General features: G+C 42.9%; 3 protein-coding genes across 14 annotated transcripts in view; all 3 read right to left on the bottom strand.

Annotated features, from left to right (window-relative positions):
- Positions 1–5: 5 nt before the first annotated feature.
- On the bottom strand, positions 6–5983 carry TATDN2 (TatD DNase domain containing 2). Its single transcript, XM_083601996.1, has 4 exons — positions 5099–5983; positions 3807–3934; positions 2459–2642; positions 6–1562 (listed from the first exon to the last, which is right to left on the bottom strand). The coding sequence occupies exons 1-4, from the start codon at positions 5975–5977 to the stop codon at positions 1422–1424; spliced, it is 1332 nt and encodes a 443-aa protein (XP_083458122.1). The 5' UTR covers positions 5978–5983; the 3' UTR covers positions 6–1421.
- Positions 5984–6466: 483 nt separating this feature from the next.
- LOC310756743 (uncharacterized protein) lies at positions 6467–9920 on the bottom strand. The gene is made up of 3 exons (XM_083601390.1): positions 9801–9920; positions 8700–9076; positions 6467–7873 (listed from the first exon to the last, which is right to left on the bottom strand). Exons 2-3 carry the CDS (start codon positions 9060–9062, stop codon positions 6482–6484), a joined length of 1755 nt encoding a protein of 584 aa, XP_083457516.1. The 5' UTR covers positions 9063–9076; positions 9801–9920; the 3' UTR covers positions 6467–6481.
- Positions 9921–11019: 1099 nt separating this feature from the next.
- IRAK2 (interleukin 1 receptor associated kinase 2) overlaps positions 11020–17802 on the bottom strand; it is a 39518-nt gene continuing 32735 nt past the window's right edge. For 2 of the 12 annotated variants that reach the window (XM_083600969.1, XM_083600965.1), the window contains 4 exons: positions 16499–16699; positions 14592–15101; positions 14434–14493; positions 11020–13626 (listed from right to left, as the gene is read on the bottom strand). In XM_083600969.1, coding sequence (XP_083457095.1) covers positions 14470–14493; positions 14592–15101; positions 16499–16699 — 735 coding nt within the window. In that variant the 3' untranslated portion in view covers positions 11020–13626; positions 14434–14469. Of the gene's footprint in view, positions 13879–14433; positions 14494–14591; positions 15102–16498; positions 16700–17802 lie in introns of all 12 variants that reach the window. The other 10 variants (XM_083600972.1, XM_083600966.1, XM_083600973.1 and 7 more) reach the window with 6 other exon arrangements.

Raw genomic sequence — 17802 nt, 5'->3', positions numbered from 1 at the left:
TGCTATTTTCACAAGCATTAGGAAACACTTTTAATAAAACAAATAGAAGTATATACAGAAGGACCTTTCCATATAACATGAAGACACTGCTGAACTGAAGGCAAAGGAAGGGCAGAGAACAACAATGTTTGCTTTCCATGTTATTGGTTGCAATACTTTAATTTCTTGCCCAAGAGTCATGTATACAACATGTATGAATATTTATATAAAAATATGTTTATTTACAAGTAATCTTTTTAAAGTCCAAATAATACATAATAGAACAATATAGAAACATTGAATCATTTTTCTTTATTAAAAAAGAACCCACTGCAGAGGTTAAAACTGCCTAATTAAAACAAAAACAAATCACGGTTTCCCACAAAATAATATTGGGAGCCTATTTCACTCCCTTGCTTTGTTTAATTACTTTGTGTGTGCTTCGGTTTCTGGAGAACACAGTGTATCTAGAGTAGCCTTCCTCACCCTAAGGCTCTCCCGATGCTGTTGGGACTTCAGCTCCCATCAGGCCCAGCCAGCATGGGAGTGGTGGTCCAACAACATGCAGATGACACCAGATTAGAAGTTAGATCTAGAGAGTATTTCACAGCCCTTTCAGTATTTCTGAGTTTTATGCAAATTCAGTTCAGTTTAAGGTTCTTGCCATATAGTTTATAGACATCCTTAGAGATGATCCTTTGTGCCAATGCATATGGGGGGGGATTACTATCATATACTGGTAATGTATGTCATTACTTCTTTGAATATATTCATGCTATACCAAATAGAAGGTTTTTAACTAAGAATATATAGTATTGCAGTTACATGGACTGCTACTTCAAGAGAAATAATCAGACAAGGCAAAGACAATTTAGGAGCACTTTCTTTTTTAAGGCTAAGCCTCGCCTTACCAGGGGTAGCCATCAGGGTCCACTGCCCATCATTCCTGGTCACTGGCCATGGTGGGGCTACAGTTAATGAAAGTTGGAGTCCAACGTTTGGAGAGCACCATATTGACTACCCTGTGCTAAGGCATACCTGGCTTTCTCCTTTCTATTGGAGACTGGCCTTCTAAAAATGCTCAGTTATAATCTCCTTCAGAGACATTAAAAAAAAGCAAATAAAAATTTAAAAAATCAATATGCTGACAATTTTTTGTCTGCCCAAGATAATTTAAAATTAAAAAAGAAAGCCACTCTTATGAATAAAATCAACCTAAGGCACCTTAAAAGGAAGGGAACAAATAGCAGAGGGGAGGGGAAGCAGCAGGAAAAGGTGTGAACTTTAAAGGACTGTGGTTCAGTTAAGCACTTATTAATATTTTCCTTGTTTCCAGAAGTCACAATATCCAAGCTGGTCAACATTAATGTGCAAGTTCCAAATTTATATTTACATAAAAAGTATTTCCTCATCAACTCTTTTCCACACTCCCTTGTGCTTCCCTACAAGTCATATATTCTTTTTGTGTTTTGTCTTAGAATGCCTAACATGGCAGGCAATGACACTTCTTTGAGCCGAGCAATCTCTTTAACAGTGTGCAGAGCTACTCCTGGATGTGAATACTGGCATACAGTTTTGGGAACCTGGAAAAAGGAGAAGCAGAGTTTTAGGAGATAAGGTTATTGCCTGCACTTGTGCCTTCAATATTTCACATTTAACAAACTCCCATCCATCTTCGACTCCCTTATCTTTGAGTATTTCTGACTATGGGATCTCACCCAACAGAATCATAGAATGGTAAAGTTGAGACCACAAGGATCATCCAGTTCAACTCCCTGCTGTGCAGGAATATTTTGCCCAACATGGGGCTCAAATCCATGATCCTGAGATTAAGAGTCTCATGCTCTACCAACTGAGCTATCCCTCAGTAGCTCCTTTAGCTTTTTGAAATCAGCCTTCTTAAAGTCCAGATGGCACGTCAGACCTCCTGCAGCTGCTTCTTTCTTGTAGTTTCCTGCCCATTAACAGATTTCTGTAGCACCGCCTCAGTTTCCTGCGCATCTATGAAGCTACTATCCCCAGGTACCAGGTGTTTCCCTGTCATCTGTAATATTGTCTCCCTCCCCCTCAGGATTTACTTTAAGCTCTTCTGATCAGGTTTGTGAGATTCTTACCAAACACATTCTTGCCAACAATTGTGAGGTGCAGCCTATCTCTTGCCAGAAGTCCTTCCTTGAGGAAGTGGAGACCATGGTCCAAGACCCCAAACCTTTCCTGATGACCCCACCTGTGTGGGCAGTGATTGACTTTTGATATTTTCCCCTCTCTTCCTGGGCCATGACTTTCAACAGGAAGGAGTGATAAAACCCCCCACTGCATTGCACTATATGAAGGGCCTGCTTCACCCTAAACCATTAACATTTTCTTTCATACTACACCCTAAAACAAGAAAGGACATTATTTTAAGTGAAGTATCAATCAGCACACAATAAAGGGACAAAGGATTGCAACCAACCCCAAATAAAACAAAATACCTTACCTGCCTAGGAAGGAAATATGGTGCATCGGTTTCTACAACTATTCTACTTAAAGGGATTTTCTGAACTGACTCTCTAGCCTCTGTAGCAGATGGATATGTCAGCAATGCTGTGAATCCAACAGTAAGATTTGGAAAGTAGTCCAACAATGGTTCTATGGCACTGTATCTGCCAGTAAAGCAATGCCTACGATAGAGAGAAAACAATGGTCATTCTGCAACATACCATGGCCAACCAGCAACAGGAAAACAGTAATGCTGGCCATGCTAAAGACCACACAGCAAGCTGAACACAGAATGGTTGCTGCTATCTTGTTAATTTCTTCTTGGAATAAAAGCCACACTTCAGCTAAAATTGGTTGCGGAAGCTGCAGATTATAATTTTAATACTATATTCAAGGAATTACAGAATCTAATTTCAATGAAATAGAGACCTTCGAAGCATTCAAGTTATGCCTTAATTTTCACTTACAATTTTAGAATGCTGGTCTGAAAAATTAAATGGTAACTTTTTAAAATAGAAATGGAGATTTTATTTATGTATACACCGCCTTTTTCCCTGACAAGAAATCATGGCAGCTTACAGATAAAATAAGAACAGCAAAAAATGCTGGGGTGGGTGGGAACAATAATTAAAAAACAATTAAACACACAACACATATCTTTTTGAGATGTCTACTAAAAACATACAATCACAACACAAACTGCATGGCACCAGCCCCCAAATTAAAAGCAGCCAGTTCCCCAAAGCATGTTCGAACAAGAAAGTATTCACTTGCCAGTGGAAGAACAATGAGGGAGCCAGCCTAACTTCTTTAGGGTGGAAGTTCCAAAGCCTGGGAGCAGCCACTGAGAAGGCCCTCTCCTGCATCCCCACTAAGCATGCCTGAGGGTGGCAGGACCAGAAGGGCCTCCCCCAAGGATCTCAGAACCCAGACGGGCTTCTGCGAGGGAATACAGTGGTACCTCAGGTTGAGTACTTAATCCGTTCTGGAGGTCCGTTCTTAACCTGAAACTGTTCTTAACCGGAAGCACCACTTTAGCTAATGGGGCCTCCTGCTGCTGCTGCGCCACCGGAGCATGATTTCTGTTCTCATCCTGAAGCAAAGTTCTTAACCCGAGGTACTATTTCTAGGTTAGCAGAGTCTGTAACCTGAAGCATGTGTAACCTGAAGCGTACGTAACCCGAGGTACCACTGTACATTCTTTCAGATAGACCTATAGGGCTCAGGTACAAGCTTTGTAAGTCATAACCAGGGAATCACAGCCATACAGAATTTTAGGACCTCTGGCCTTCAGCTTCTTTTTAAAGTCAAGGATAGGTAGACTTAAAATTATTTAATACAATTACCTGTGTATCTTGTAGTCTTTGGGTACGCATTTTTTCATGATTTCCAACAAGTCATCATCAGCATCTCTGCAGTGAATTACCAATGGTTTCCTTAAGGAAACAGCAAGATTCAGTTGCCTTTCAAATACCTGAAGCAAGCAAGAAAGGAGTATATCTTCAAATGCTATTAAAACTGCCCCGAGAACAAAAATGTAAGATGTGCAGAAAACAATCTAGTACCTCACTCCACCACTACCATTTATAATCTTACTACTTTTATCAACACAGTCCATTTTGTTAGGGAGTGAGGGGGGGACGACGACATAAGAGAGAGAAAACTGTCCAGGAGCACATTTTCATTTATTTCATTTTAAAAGGCATTAAAGGAGTAGACTGGCTGAGCTTCAGTGTCAGTATTGTACATGATGCTGATGCAATTAGGAAACACCACATACTAAACTAAAAGCAATATGAATAATTTAACATTGGATAAACAGATCAAATTGTAGATACTGACACGTTCAATAGATTTCCACTCATGCAACAGCTGCTATAGGAAATGAAGGCAATTTTTATCAGTTCCTCTTCCTTCCTGCAGCTCCCTAGCCACTGAACAGCTGCTCAAGAAAACTTAGGGACTCTTCAAAAGAGCCCTAGGGGGTTGCAAGGGGGGAAACCAGTAACTCTGGATCCAAGCCATTCAATGTATAGTTCTGTGTCTACGGCAAGTTTTTCAAACACATTTTGTTGAGAATTGTTCTTTTGCAGCCAACTAATATTACACATGATTATGCATTTTTCTTGCATTCTTCCTATTCTGACCACTTACCTGAGCTATTGACCAAACATTTCTGCTAGCAGGTTGTTTGCTACCATGCACCACTGCATACTACTTTTGGATGTAGAAATCACATGGTGCTGAATTTCCAAAATATGGGATATGTCTCTTTTGCTAATGTATTCAAACCAAAGCCTATTACGAGTGATTAGATAACAGAAATGCTTAGAATCATTTCAGCTAAGTATCACCCCCGTGTTCTAGGTCAGCACTGCACATTAATACATTTGACCAGCACTACAAAAAATGATTTAGCAACCAATCCTCTTATTCTGTGGATTGCAATATACTCCGAGCAATGGAATGGAAAGGTTTTTTTTTCCAAAAGAAAGCTACTATCATCTCACCTTAGTGGGTTTTTTGAACAACTGCTTCACAACTTTACAGACCAATGACATCTTACAAAGTGAATGACTTGTTTCTTCACAAATCTTAAGAGACACTGAGCACAAAAAGTAACAGCACTCTCCTTTACCTTATGTTGCGTTGGGACCTCAGTGCTACATTTGTAAGAGTAATCCAGCCCCATTTCTCCAAAGGCAATAGCTTTGGGGTGCCTCATTGCCTGTAAGATACTTCTTTCATGAAGGTCTGTGTAATAACGTGCAAAGTGAGGATGACAGCCAAATGCCCCCCAAACCATGTCTTCCTTTAATAAATCTTCCCATAAGTAGTTGTTCAATGTACGAGGATCACAAAAGTCAGCTATACATCCCTGAAATTCTTCAGGAAAGCTGCTACTGTAAGTCTTTCGAAACTTAGAAAAAGTGCCCCTGAAAGCTGTCTTTGTATATAACATATCCAAATGGCAGTGGGTATCAATAAACCCTTCTTTTAAATATTTAGGCAGGTCATCAGGCAAATCCTGGTTTACACATTGATTGACAAAAGACTCTGACTTGCGAGATGTGGAGAAAATAGGAACACATGATGCTACTTCTTTACTCCGTCGTCTGTTTTTCTCTTCATCGACCAGTTGAGAACCAAGTGACCGGGGCCTAACACGCATACAAGGTTCTTTATCCCTTGGTGTAGTTGATGGGCTATCAGCTGAGGTATCTAATGAAACATCACAAAGATGGGTGGCATATGAGGTATCTTCAGAAGAACATGAAAAAGAAGAACAATCCGCTGGCTTGCTGCAGCTTGTCCAATACTTTGTATAGTCACTCATTCTGCGATTGTACAAATGAGGAGGATACATCACCAACTCTGTTGCCAACTGTGAAGTCTCCACTGTTTTTGGCGTACTGTGGTTTGGGATAGAATCCTCCTGGGAGAAAGTACTAGGTGGTTCTGCATCCTCCATGTCAGACCAATCACTTTCAGCCGAGGACTCTCTTTCTTTCCCCATGAACTGCAAGTCATGAAATAAAATGAAAAAATCAATTCAGCTTGGTTATCTTGCATCTGATTAGTTTAAATTATATGCAAGGGAAGATGACCAGGTCACAGGGGAAGACGACAAAAATACAAGAGGTATGCAGATTTTGTTTTTAAAAGAAAAATAGACATGGCTCTCCAGCTAATCTCTGTTAGGCCTGCCAAGCCTATACTGGTTTATAACAAAAGTAAAGGAAGATATGAGGGATTTTTTGTATAATTTAAGATAACAATATGTGAAAAATGCTTAAGAATTGTAACATGCCATTCAGACAACTGGTAGAAAATGCACATTGAAATAAAAGCATGTTAGTCTTGCAGTTTGTTATTCACAGAGAGCAAACACCACTTTATTAGCTATCTTAAGGATTTTTCAAACTTTTGGGAATGTGTTTACTTTTAAGTGCTGTCTCTTCATTTGTGTGAAATCAATTACATTTCAGGAACATTTAGCTACGGTTTCATTTTGAAAACCTTATTCCACAATAGAATGCCTCACCTCATTTACTTCTGAACTGTGGTCATCCACAAACACAGGTTTTGGAGAAGATTCTACAATAACTGTCCTCTGGAAATTCACAAACTCCTTTGCAGCAGTAACACAATGTACATCAGATGAACTGGGGCAAACATATTTTTCTTTTGGCACAGTTTTCTGCTTTGTGAAGGTACTGTTGTATTTTGTCATAGTTTTCTCACTGCTGCAACCTTGCTTGAATAGTTCTTCACCTTCATACCTGGACACTTCAGACACACTTCTCAGCTGGTTTTCTGGTCTCCCATACTCCTTTTTAGATAGACTGGCACAGGCATTTTCATCATCAGTTTGACTCTGCTGTTTGCTGGACTCTTGCTTATATTTTTGTTCTCCTTCAACCTGTAAAAGGTGAGATGTGCTTTTAAATTTATCATCTGATCTGCAATGCTCTCTGCAATCCTTTTTTTTACTCCGTCCAACAGAAATGTTGGTGTCTTTTGGCTCCTTTTCCAGTTCTGGTTCATCTTCAAATCTTGATAATGCAGACCTTGATAATGTATACCTTGAGCTGCCCGCTGGTCTAGAAGCCTCTTTTCCACTATGCCTAGAAATACTGTTTTCTTCTTTTGCAGCAACTTTCTGAAAGGTCGACTCCTGCTTAACTTCCGGTTCATCTTCAAATCTTGTTAATGTATGAATGTGCCTTGAGCTGCCACCTGGTTTGGAAGCCACTTTCCCACTATGCCTAGAGGTTTTCTTTTCTTCTTTTGCAGCAGCTTTCTGGAAGACAGAGTCCTGTTCAACTTCTGGTTCATCTTCAGATCTTGATAATGCACGAATATGCCTCAAGCTACCCTTTGATCTGGAAGCCTCTTTTCCACAATGCCTAGAGATATTATGTTCATCTTCTGCAGCAGCTTTCTGAAAGGTGGACTCCTGTTTAAAGTCTTTTTCTCTTTCTGAACTTGAAACTACAGATACACGTCTTGAGCTGCCATCTGACCCATGAGACTCTTTTCTATCCTGCCTGATAGAAATATTAATGTGCTCTTTTTCTGTGGTTTTCAGACAGTTTGACTCTTTTCCCGGTTGCTGCTCTCCAAGTTTTGATGCTGTTGAGGGACGTCTCAGGTGGCCAGCTGATTCAGATGCCACTTTTTTAGGAACGCTTTCTTCCAGGGTTCCATTTGGAGGTGCTACCTCCCTTCTAGGTCGCAGTGGTCCCCCAAGTATAGCAAGCAGAGCTTTGCGGTATATTAGTCGAGATCCTTGGTCCTGGTCTTTCATTCTCCTCCTGCCACATTCAGCACCTGCTTCCTTTGAAGCACCTTTTCTTTCTGTGCTTGGTGTGAGGCTTGGACCTGTCTCACTGAGGCCATCTTGTTTAATCTAAACAGTAAATAACAGTGTAAACTTCATACAACATACCTAGTATCCATTTCATAGAAATGATATCTTCACATTGTAGGTTAAAAAGGACAGCCTAAATGAACCATACAATAGTTTGGGGGGGGAGGATTTTGGTTAGGGCAAATTAATCCTAAGCAATTGGACATAAATTAACAAATTTCTGAAAACCTGACTGTCCTCAAAAAGTATGAAAAGCTACCAAGGATGGTCCACTAAGGCTGCAATCCTAAGGGGCAGGGAGAGAAAAATGTGTTTTAACCATCATATTTAAAGCACTGCTGGATCCACACAGCTACTGATTCCCATTGGCTAGATTTCTCATTGGAAACAGTACAGGACAGACTTACACCAGGTCCCATGTGGGAATATCTCTCTCTCCAGTTTGGAGGCACTTCAAAGCTGCTGAGAAGACTGTAAATCCAAAGACTCAAAGTATTTCACAGTCCTCCCCTAACATGCCCACAAACAGCTTAAACATGTCCCGTTTGGCCCAACAACTACAATAGGGCCAGAGTTATACAGGCACTGTGGCACTGGAATCAGACATAAGTTCTAGCACTGGAGAAGCTCTGGTATATACGACTCCATCTAAGACACTTCCCAAGGGACAAAGAACTGCAACCTGAATGCATTTTATTTAAATATTCACACAATTTCTATGCTACCCTTCAACAAAAACTCCCAAGGTAGGATTTTATCATCCATGATAAAAACTATAAAAACAAACAAACACAAGTACATTATAAACAAATGCAATTCCCCTCGACCCCGCCTGATGTTCCAATATTTGTCATCACTTATCTACCTTTTGTTTCAAGGATTCTCGAGGCGAAGACGTCACATTTTCCTCAGACATGTCACAGGCGGGACGTCTTACAAGGAACAGTTTATTGGAAAGAGGGCGGTCTGGGCTCTCTCGAAGAATACTGTCAATTCCATCATTCGTTTCAGTCTCATCAGAGGAAGAATCCGCTGCAGCAAACGAAGTTCTCGAGAACGCTTTATAAGACTCTGGAGCTTTCCTGAATGCAGCCGTCTCAATGGATGTAGCAGACCTACTGCTAGGGGAAGGCTGTGATGGCGCTTCTTTGGCGAGTCTGCGATATTTGGCGGGCGATCCAACAGACAAGCTGTCCCACTCTATTTTACGCCTCCTGTTTGGCTGCATTGAGGCTGGATTACCTGAGCATGAAAAGAGAGAAAAGCCAGAGTTTTAACACATACACGCTGCCCAAGCTTGCGCCGCATTTCTGTAACGTGTGAAAACAGCAAGGTGTTAGAAACATGTCCTTTTAAAGTAGGAAATTATGCATGTGAATGCACAAACTGGAGAACAGACAGCCATGCTCCCCGACTTCCACCACAGAGTTTCTCAAGCGCACCCAGGCTAGTGCCCACAGAACTCAGGTACCCGTGGTTATCAAGGCCCTGATCCACCCATGTCACCAGCAACTCGCCAGGGCGCCTCTTTCTATCCTCCCTCCTTCAACACCCATAAAGGAGGACCAGAGGAAGAGGCCGGAGCTCCCAGCCTGCCTTGAGTGGGAAGCAGGAATGCGGGCGGGGGGCGGGGCAGTTGACCGCGGAGCCACAGCCCGCCTAACTCCTGGAAGCAAGAGAGAGACCAGGAAGAGATTTCCTCAGGGGCTGCAAGAGGCCTCCCTCCTTGCCAAGCGCCGGCAGCCATTGGCTGCCGTCACCGGGGGGGGGGGCCGCCCCATCGGAGACGAAGCCGCCTTCTTTTCCTCCCCGCGTCAGCTCCCCCCCTTGGGGGAACATTGCCTCACGCGCGGCTTCCACTTTTCAAACTAGGGCGGTTGGCAGTTACAAGGCCGCGCGGCGCCTCCCTCCTTTCCCCCCCCCCCGCCCCCGCCCAGGGCCCCACTCTCGTCGCTCAGTACAGTACCGCGCCCGCCTCCTCTCGCTCGCAGCCGCCCTGTTCTTCACAAAGCTTAGGGGCGGCAACCGAACGCCGGGAGAAGCGGGGAGGGGAGGGGGAAGGTGTTGGACAGGCTCGCCTTCTGATTGGGTGAGAGGAGGGTCAGGGGGCGGACGCGTGGCCGGGAGCAGGGGTCCGCGTGACAGAAGCGAAGGGCAGCAGAACGGGAAGAGGAAGCGAGCTTGGTGGGGGGAAGAAGCGCGCTTGCGCAACCTGTTCCGCAGCTGGTTAAAGTTGGGCGTGAATGGGGCCGCGCCGGACGCAGGCTCCGTTCTTGTCGCCGGCTGGCGAAGACCCCGCAGAGAGAGGCCGTCCTCTCCAAAACGCCCAATTCCGTGGGGAATTGTGGCTGGTTGTGGTATTCAGACATTTCTATGCAACTGGAGATGGCCACTGGGGCCTTAGTCACGTGCTGAGAGCAAACAATTGGGATCCAAGCAACCCCATCTGCAGAGACGCACTCAGATAATTGAACCATCTTGCTAGGGCCCTACAGTGTGGAGTATGAAAATACAAGGCACTGTAAAGGTACCCCTGCCCGTCAGGGCCAGTCGTGTCCGACTCTAGGGTTGTGCGCCCATCTCACTCAAGAGGCCGGGAGCCAGCGCTGTCCGCAGACACTTCCGGGTCACGTGGCCAGCGTGCCAAGCTGCATCTGGCGAGCCAGTGCAGCACACGGAAACGCCGTTTACCTTCCCGCTGGTAAGCGGTCCCTATTTATCTACTTGCACCTGGGGGTGCTTTCGAACTGCTAGGTTGGGAGGCGCTGGGACCGAGCAACGGGAGCGCACCCCGCTGCGGGGATTCGAACCGCCGACCTGACGATCGGCAAGTCCTAGGCGCTGAGGTTTTACCCACAGCGCCACCCGCTTTATCACTTCAGTGATAGCTATATATGGCCCACACTTGATTTACCAGCATTGTGGAATTCTGACCTTTTTAACCGCTTGAAATGTTGTGAAGATGGTTTTCGAAATGTTATTGTTGCGTTTTACTGTGTACTGTATTGTACTTTATGGGATTGTGTGCTGCAACCCGCTAGGGGTCCCGATAGATGTAGAGCAGGCTATTATAAACAAAACAAATTTATGTTCAGTACCATAAACAGTGGCACATATAACTAGATAAATAATTTATATGGAGACAGAACACTGTAGACTATTAAAAGGACCACATTCACAAAATGGCCTTTTTCAATAATTTATTTCAAATGTATAATTTGTTTTCAGCATTTGGAGCAATGAACCTGAAAAGTATGTTGCAATGATAAGTTATGGAGCTTAAAGGGGGGAAATATAGCTATTCAGTAAAGCCATGGAACTGCATAATAATCTATTTCTGTCATCTCTTTGGATGCTTCAGACCACAAGCTTATACAAATTTACTTAGATGTAAGGCCCACTGAACTTAATGACACTTATTTTTCAGTACACAAGTCTCAAGATTGCACTGCAAGACTTGCCCCTGCAACCCCAAAACTCCAGCAAGCAAAATTATTAATGCCAAAAAGGATAGAACACAATAGATGCAAATATACTTCAAAACTTAGTTTTTTAAAAAATATCAAAGTTCTGAAAATACATAAAATACAAAATATGCTACAAAATATTTCCAATATACAGTATTCATTAATAGCTTCAAAAGGTAAACACTGTCAGTGAATAAATAGTTTTATAATAATACCATTAGCTTACTAGCAAACTTAAAACCCCAAAATCACCAATACAGCATTAATATTTTCTATACAACCATCCCTTTGAACCACTTACCATTAGGAGGTAAATAATGCAGTTTTGCTGAAGAAGCAAAAGGTTGTTGCCACATGAAGCAGAAGTACCAAGTCTATCAGCTAGAGTAATCTTGGATTTGTTGTTGTTGTTGTTTAGTCGTTTAGTTGTGTCCGACTCTTCGTGACCCCATGGACCAGAGCACGCCAGGCACTTCTGTCCTCCACTGCCTCCCGCAGTTTGATCAAACTCATGCTGGTAGCTTCAAGAACACCATCCAACCATCTCATCCTCTGTCGTCCCCTTCTCCTTGTGCCCTCCATCTTTCCCAACATCAGGGTCTTTTCCAGGGAGTCTTCTCTTCTCATTTGGTGGCCAAAGTATTGGAGCCTCAGCTTCATGATCTGTCCTTCCAGTGAGCACTCAGGGCTGATTTCCTTAAGAATGGATACATTTGATTTTCTTGCAGTCCATGGGACTCTCAAGAGTCTCCTCCAGCACCATAATTCAAAAGCATCAATTCTTCGGCGATCAGCCTTCTTTATGGTCCAGCTCTCACTTCCATACATCACTACTGGGAAAACCATAGCTTTTACTATACGGACCTTTGTTGGCAAGGTGATGTCTCTACTTTTTAAGATGTTGTCTAGGTTTGTCATTGCTTTTCTCCCAAGAAGCAGGCGTCTTTTAATTTCGTGACTGCTGTCACCATCTGCAGTGATCATGGAGCCCAAGAAAGTAAAATCTCTTACTGCCTCCATTTCTTCCCCTTCTATTTGCCAGGAGGTGATGGGACCAGTGGCCATGATCTTCATTTTTTTGATGTTGAGCTTCAGACCATATTTTGTGCTCTCCTCTTTAACCCTCAATAAAAGGTTCTTTAATTCCTCCTCACTTTCTGCCATCAAGGTTGTGTCATCTGCATATCTTGGATTTAGGACTGCTTAAATCTCTATAGTATTGAAATATGTCTCATTCACAGGATTTTGCCAAATTTGGGCTACAATATTAATACCTGGTATTATGTCCTATTGGTTTACCTGGTAATATGTCCTATTGAACTCAGTGGAACTTACTTCTGAATAAGCCTGCATAGGACTGCATTGTTAGTGTGAGTTACTGTATTCTGAATTATATTTCTAAGGAATGTACAAACTAGACAGTCCTGCAAAATGTATGTTATTTTAGCTGCTATAGATGCATTTTAAATTTAGAGCAATCAGAACTCTGACCAGTTTTGTCTGCTTGGATGCAAAGCACGACATCAGTTCTGTATATTGCATCACACTAGGGTAACCTATGTTCAAACCTCCTTGTCTATGAAGTTCACTGAGGTGACTTTGAGCCAGTCATCATCCCTCAATGTAACCTAACTTGCAGAGATGTGATGATAAAAGGGGAAGAAACGTGTGCTGTCTTGAGTAATTGGCTATACATGTAAGAAATGAATAAATAAAATCTAAATACAAATAGAATTCTGACCATAGCAGTTCCTTAAGCAAGTAACTTGAGTCTTCATGTTGTAAAGAAGAATTATCTTGCCATGTCAGAGGAGGTTTGTGTAAAATAAAAAGACAATGATAAAACCATGAGCAAGAGAAGATCCCCCCCCAAAGCATTTTATTCATAGTGCAGGCAAGCACTATAAATGTACCATAAAACTCAGTTTATACAATGGCTAGAGAAGGATGCTTTTCCCTCTTGTTCTGTTCTGTGCTTCACTTTGGCTGCAGCCTTTGGTTTCAAGAGAGCTGTGTCTACCAAAATACATTTCAATCACAGCCATAAAGCTGTGAATATAATCTTCTTGACACTAATCACCTCAAGTTGATGCTCTCCCCATCCTATCCTATATCTTGTATAGGTACCCAATGTAACTTCAAAAAATGCACTGTGCTTTTGTTTCTACTGCCAGTAAAGTTTAATCTTCTGCAAACTGCATGGATGATGATTTAGTTACATCAAATCTTCAAGGAGTTCACAAGTATTTATTTTATTTTCTTCATACAATAAAAATCGTTCCATCATCTTTTTCTTTTTATCGTTGATTTTTATTTTTTTCACCCCTGCTGAAAGAAAGCGCAAATAAGCAATGTAATATAGTGACATTACAAATAATGTATACAATCACTAATTACTGAGGTAAAAGTTATTTTGAATAAGCTATAGAATGTTGATTTTCTTTGAGTTAACCTGAAGGAATTGCTGAAAAGTTGCTTATACTTAGGAGGGGCTAACCTGTGGCCCTCCAGAAGTTGTTTACAGCCTCTTGTCCATTACTAATTCCAGGCACTTTTTCAGACCCTGAACTCTTGGGTCTAATGTAAAGGAGAGATAGAGGTGGATGTCATCGGCATACTCATGACGCCATTGCCCAATCCCTGGATGATCTATCCCAGGGATTTTATGTTATACAGCAGGAGAGACGACTGCTAAGGAATCCATTTTCCCCCAAGAGTTGATTCATTTTTTTAAAAAAACTGAGGGCCACTACAAAATCGAAACTATTGCAGAATAAGCGAAGTATGATGACAACATGAAACCCATCTACCACATCCTACATGATACCCAAATGGTGTTAATTACATGTCACATAATTTAGCTCCAACAGTCCAGGTCACAGTATAATTCTGAAGTTGCCTATTTTTGTTTTAATTGAACTTGCTTCCCCATGTGCTTGGAACTTTCCTAGAACTCTTGCATGATACCACTTCTCTTACTCTTTCAAATCCTTCCTATAAGTCCACTTTTTCCATTAAGCCTTTGACACAACTATCTAGTTTCCAAGCCTTAATGAAATACTCTCACTACGCCTAAGCATCTGAAACAGCCGCATATTCCTTCCCTGTTTACCCTTCATCCACTTCTCTCACCTTTCTCTTGTCTGCCCTGTGGCCAATTTTAGACTGTCAGGTTTTCAGGACAGGGATCATCTTGCCATGCAAATTGATGAAATAATAATATTTGTATTACTGTTATTATATACTTCATAAATGTTCCTAATTTTCCTCAAAGAATATGTAAAAGTTACCTTGTTACCTTGTGAAGAACAGGCAGCACCAGAGCTTTCCGTATTTGTATTTGATGGAGTTCTTTTATTTAAAGAACCAGTTATTTCTAGTGGCTCCTTATTAGAGTCCATATTTTTTGTTGAGAAGACACTGCTATATTCTGAATCATTTGCCAGAGGCTTTGTGGGAGAAACATTTTCTAGATATTGAGAGTTGTTGCTTGGTGGTTGGCAGGCAGCAGCAGCATCTGTAGGGTCCCACGAAAAGTTACTTGATTCATCTGACTCGCAAGGGACCCGTAATATCTGCCCAGAGTATGTTTCAGGAGACATGGTGCTCATCAAAGGTGGCAACAAATCTCCACAGTTCAAAGACCCGGGATTTGCTTCATTTGAGAAACCAAAATGAAGGGGGCTGGCTGACTCATCGTTTTCTTCTGGAGTATTCATGGAGAGTCCATGGTATCTGTTCCACTCGGGCATTTTCTGACACTGTATTTGATGATCTGCCATTTCGATTATTTCATGCACCTGTTTTTTTAACAGCAATGTTAAAACAGCTCATTCAGATTTTCCTCACTGAAAGAATGCAACTGCTTCCTTCAACACTTAGGGACACACACTCTTAAGCAAACAGGTAAGTACTTAAGTACTTAAGCAAAAAAGTACCGTATTTTTTGCTCTATAAGACTCACTTTTTCCCTCCTAAAAAGTAAGGGGAAATGTGTGTGCATCTTATGGAGCGAATGCAGGCTGCGCAGCAATCCCAGAAGCCAGAACAGCAAGAGGGATTGCTGCTTTCACTACGCAGCGATCCCTCTTGCTGTTCTGGCTTCTGAGATTCAGAATTTTTTTTTTCTTGCTTTCCTCCTCCAAAAACTAGGTGCGTCTTGTAGTCTGGTGTGTCTTATAGAGCGAAAAATACGGTAAGTACTAAGAAAATGAAAGGAGTGGAACTTTGCCTGCTGCCTCCACTCATGACACTGCCTGTCCTGCTGGCCTCATCTCCAGCGTACATCCACTGTATAGTAAGGGATGCCCACCAACACACAAGAGCCCCAGTTGTGTGAAATGCCTCCAACTGCATGTGTGTAGGTGACCCTTTTCAGATGTCCAGACAAACTCATAAAGATCAGAGGCATAGGAGCAGCAGGTCAGAAGTGAGGCCAAGGGGTTGCGATCTCAACCCACTCCATGTGTGACCCCTCATCCCCACCCCATTCATGAAGAGGGATATGGTTTATAGACATATTATGAGTGCTGGCATTCTAGCAACGAGTTTGGAGTATTATGCTGTCACCTCATCACCAGCAAGACAGCCTGTATCTACTGCTGTGAGGGTGGTGGCCTCCTGCCCTACATCTGTTGGCCTCAATCCTTTATAGATGTATGGTCTGCCCACCATATGGAAAAAAACTTGGACAATCTTACATCCACCTTTTCTACAATGATCTAAGTCACTGTTTGTGTAGCACCATGGTGCTTATTGTGGTAAATGCATAAAAAGTGAGGAAAGTCTGTTTGCAGACTCTGGTTTCCTTTCTGATCAAACAAATCTTTAGTGTTTTATCTGTTGCCGTGTTTCGTGGCTTTATCGCAACGGATATTTTCCTTATTCTATAAGCGGTCTCGGGAATCTTTTTATTAAGGAGCAGGGTATAAACAAACAAACGTCCCTCAAGTCTAGGGATATATATCTTCCTGTCACTCTTTGCAGCTAAGACCAGTGTGTGTACCCGTGGCGTCCAATAAATCAAGAATCTGTTCTGTGTGCTGATTTTGCACAAACTAGCTCCCCCACCCCAAATAATAGCCAGATGCAGGACAATAGCAGAGACATAGACCTGCACTACTCGGCTGCAAAGCTATAAGAATGCAGGGCAAAGCTTTGCTGTTGTAGCAGGAAGTGGAAAGAGAAGTACACTTACCTCTGCCATGTTAGCATTCTTTTTCCGCAGGCAAACACAGGAAGCAGTGGCCAACCAAACAGCAGTCATTTCTGGTAAGGGACCTGCATGCTTGTCTTGATATTTGTGACATATTTCTGTGGCAGCACGTCTTTCAAAGGTTTTCTCCTTAGAACTGGATAGTTCCTTTGCCACCTGGATTTCATCAAGGAAGACATCTTTCTATGGAAGAAAATGAAAAGGAGAAATGCAGTGTGCTCAGCTCTTTTTGTACGAGAACAATATTAAGCTGGCTGGCTCATTCAGATGACTGCCTCAAAATTACATTATGAAGCAGAGGACAGCATTCATATTTGAGAACTTAAAAACTACTATGGATTAGTTCCAGCGACATAGGATTGCTCTCTAAGGGTTTGTCCACACTTTCGCTTGTCCTGTGCCTAGAAAGTATGGGTCCAAGAAGTTTTCTGTTTGCCCCATCGCTTGCCTGGGGAAAACCCACTCTTTAGCACTGAATCAGAGCACACATCAATCTGCAGAAAACCCGATTAATGTGTGCTGTGATTCAGCAGTAAATACCAGGTTTTCCCAGGGAAAGTGGCAAAACAAGCAGAGGTTTGGATGAGACCTATGTGTGTTTTACCGGGGGGGGGGGGGGCGTTTCCAAACTGATCCCCCCCCCCAGTTCAAGTACTTTTGGTTATTGTGGGAAACAAACTCTTAAAATATTTATGCAGGGCCGTCTTACCCATTAGGGTTAGTGGCGCCCTGCGCCATGGTGCCCGCCCATCGGGGCGCCCAGCAGCGGGAGTCCAGGACTGACCAGGAACGGCTGCGAGGGAATGCTGGGTGGTGGCAGCTCTTCCTACGGCCAGCCACGCTCTCTCGCTTCCTGCCTGGGAGAGGAGGCAGCGGAGGCAGTGCACAAAGCTACGCAGTGCCCGTCTCCCTCCTGTCTGCCCCCAACAGTAGCGGGACTGCTGAGGAAGCCCGCCCAGCAAGTGAGCCTTGAGCTGCCCAGTGCAGTGGGTGAGGAGGACGGGGAGGCAGAAGGGCGCTGAGAACATCGCCCCTGCCCCTTCCATCGAGGGAAAAGGTGGAGGAGGGATTCATTCAGATTTGGGGCGTGGGAGGGGAAAGCGGGGGTGGGGGCACTACTATTAGGACTCAGTGCAGAGGTAAGGATAGACTCGAGAGCATGCTCTCCATGCAGTTAGTGGTTAAAAACAAGCAAACACCAACAAAAAGTCCTTTATCAGCAGGGCTTACTCTCAGGTAAGTGCAGTTAGGGCTGCAGCCTTTGTGACCCAGGTTTTGGGTCCTTT

This window comes from Podarcis filfolensis, assembly GCF_964270895.1.
Source record: "Podarcis filfolensis genome assembly, chromosome: 2".
Lineage (NCBI taxonomy): Eukaryota > Metazoa > Chordata > Lepidosauria > Squamata > Lacertidae > Podarcis > Podarcis filfolensis.
Note: the sequence above shows the minus strand (reverse complement) of the source record. Positions and strands in the feature narration are given on the sequence as shown.

Coding starts and splice junctions, on each gene's coding strand:
- LOC310756743 (XM_083601390.1), bottom strand. CDS start 9,062: ATGCAGCCAAACAGGAGGCGTAAAATAGAGTGGGACAGCTTGTCTGTT. Junction 7,874..8,699: donor GAGAATCCTTGAAACAAAAG/GTAGATAAGTGA, acceptor TTTACTGTTTAG/ATTAAACAAGATGGCCTCAG.
- TATDN2 (XM_083601996.1), bottom strand. CDS start 5,977: ATGGGGAAAGAAAGAGAGTCCTCGGCTGAAAGTGATTGGTCTGACATG. Junction 2,643..3,806: donor AAAGACTACAAGATACACAG/GTAATTGTATTA, acceptor TCTCTATCGTAG/GCATTGCTTTACTGGCAGAT. Junction 1,563..2,458: donor CATATTTCCTTCCTAGGCAG/GTAAGGTATTTT, acceptor TCCTTTTTCCAG/GTTCCCAAAACTGTATGCCA.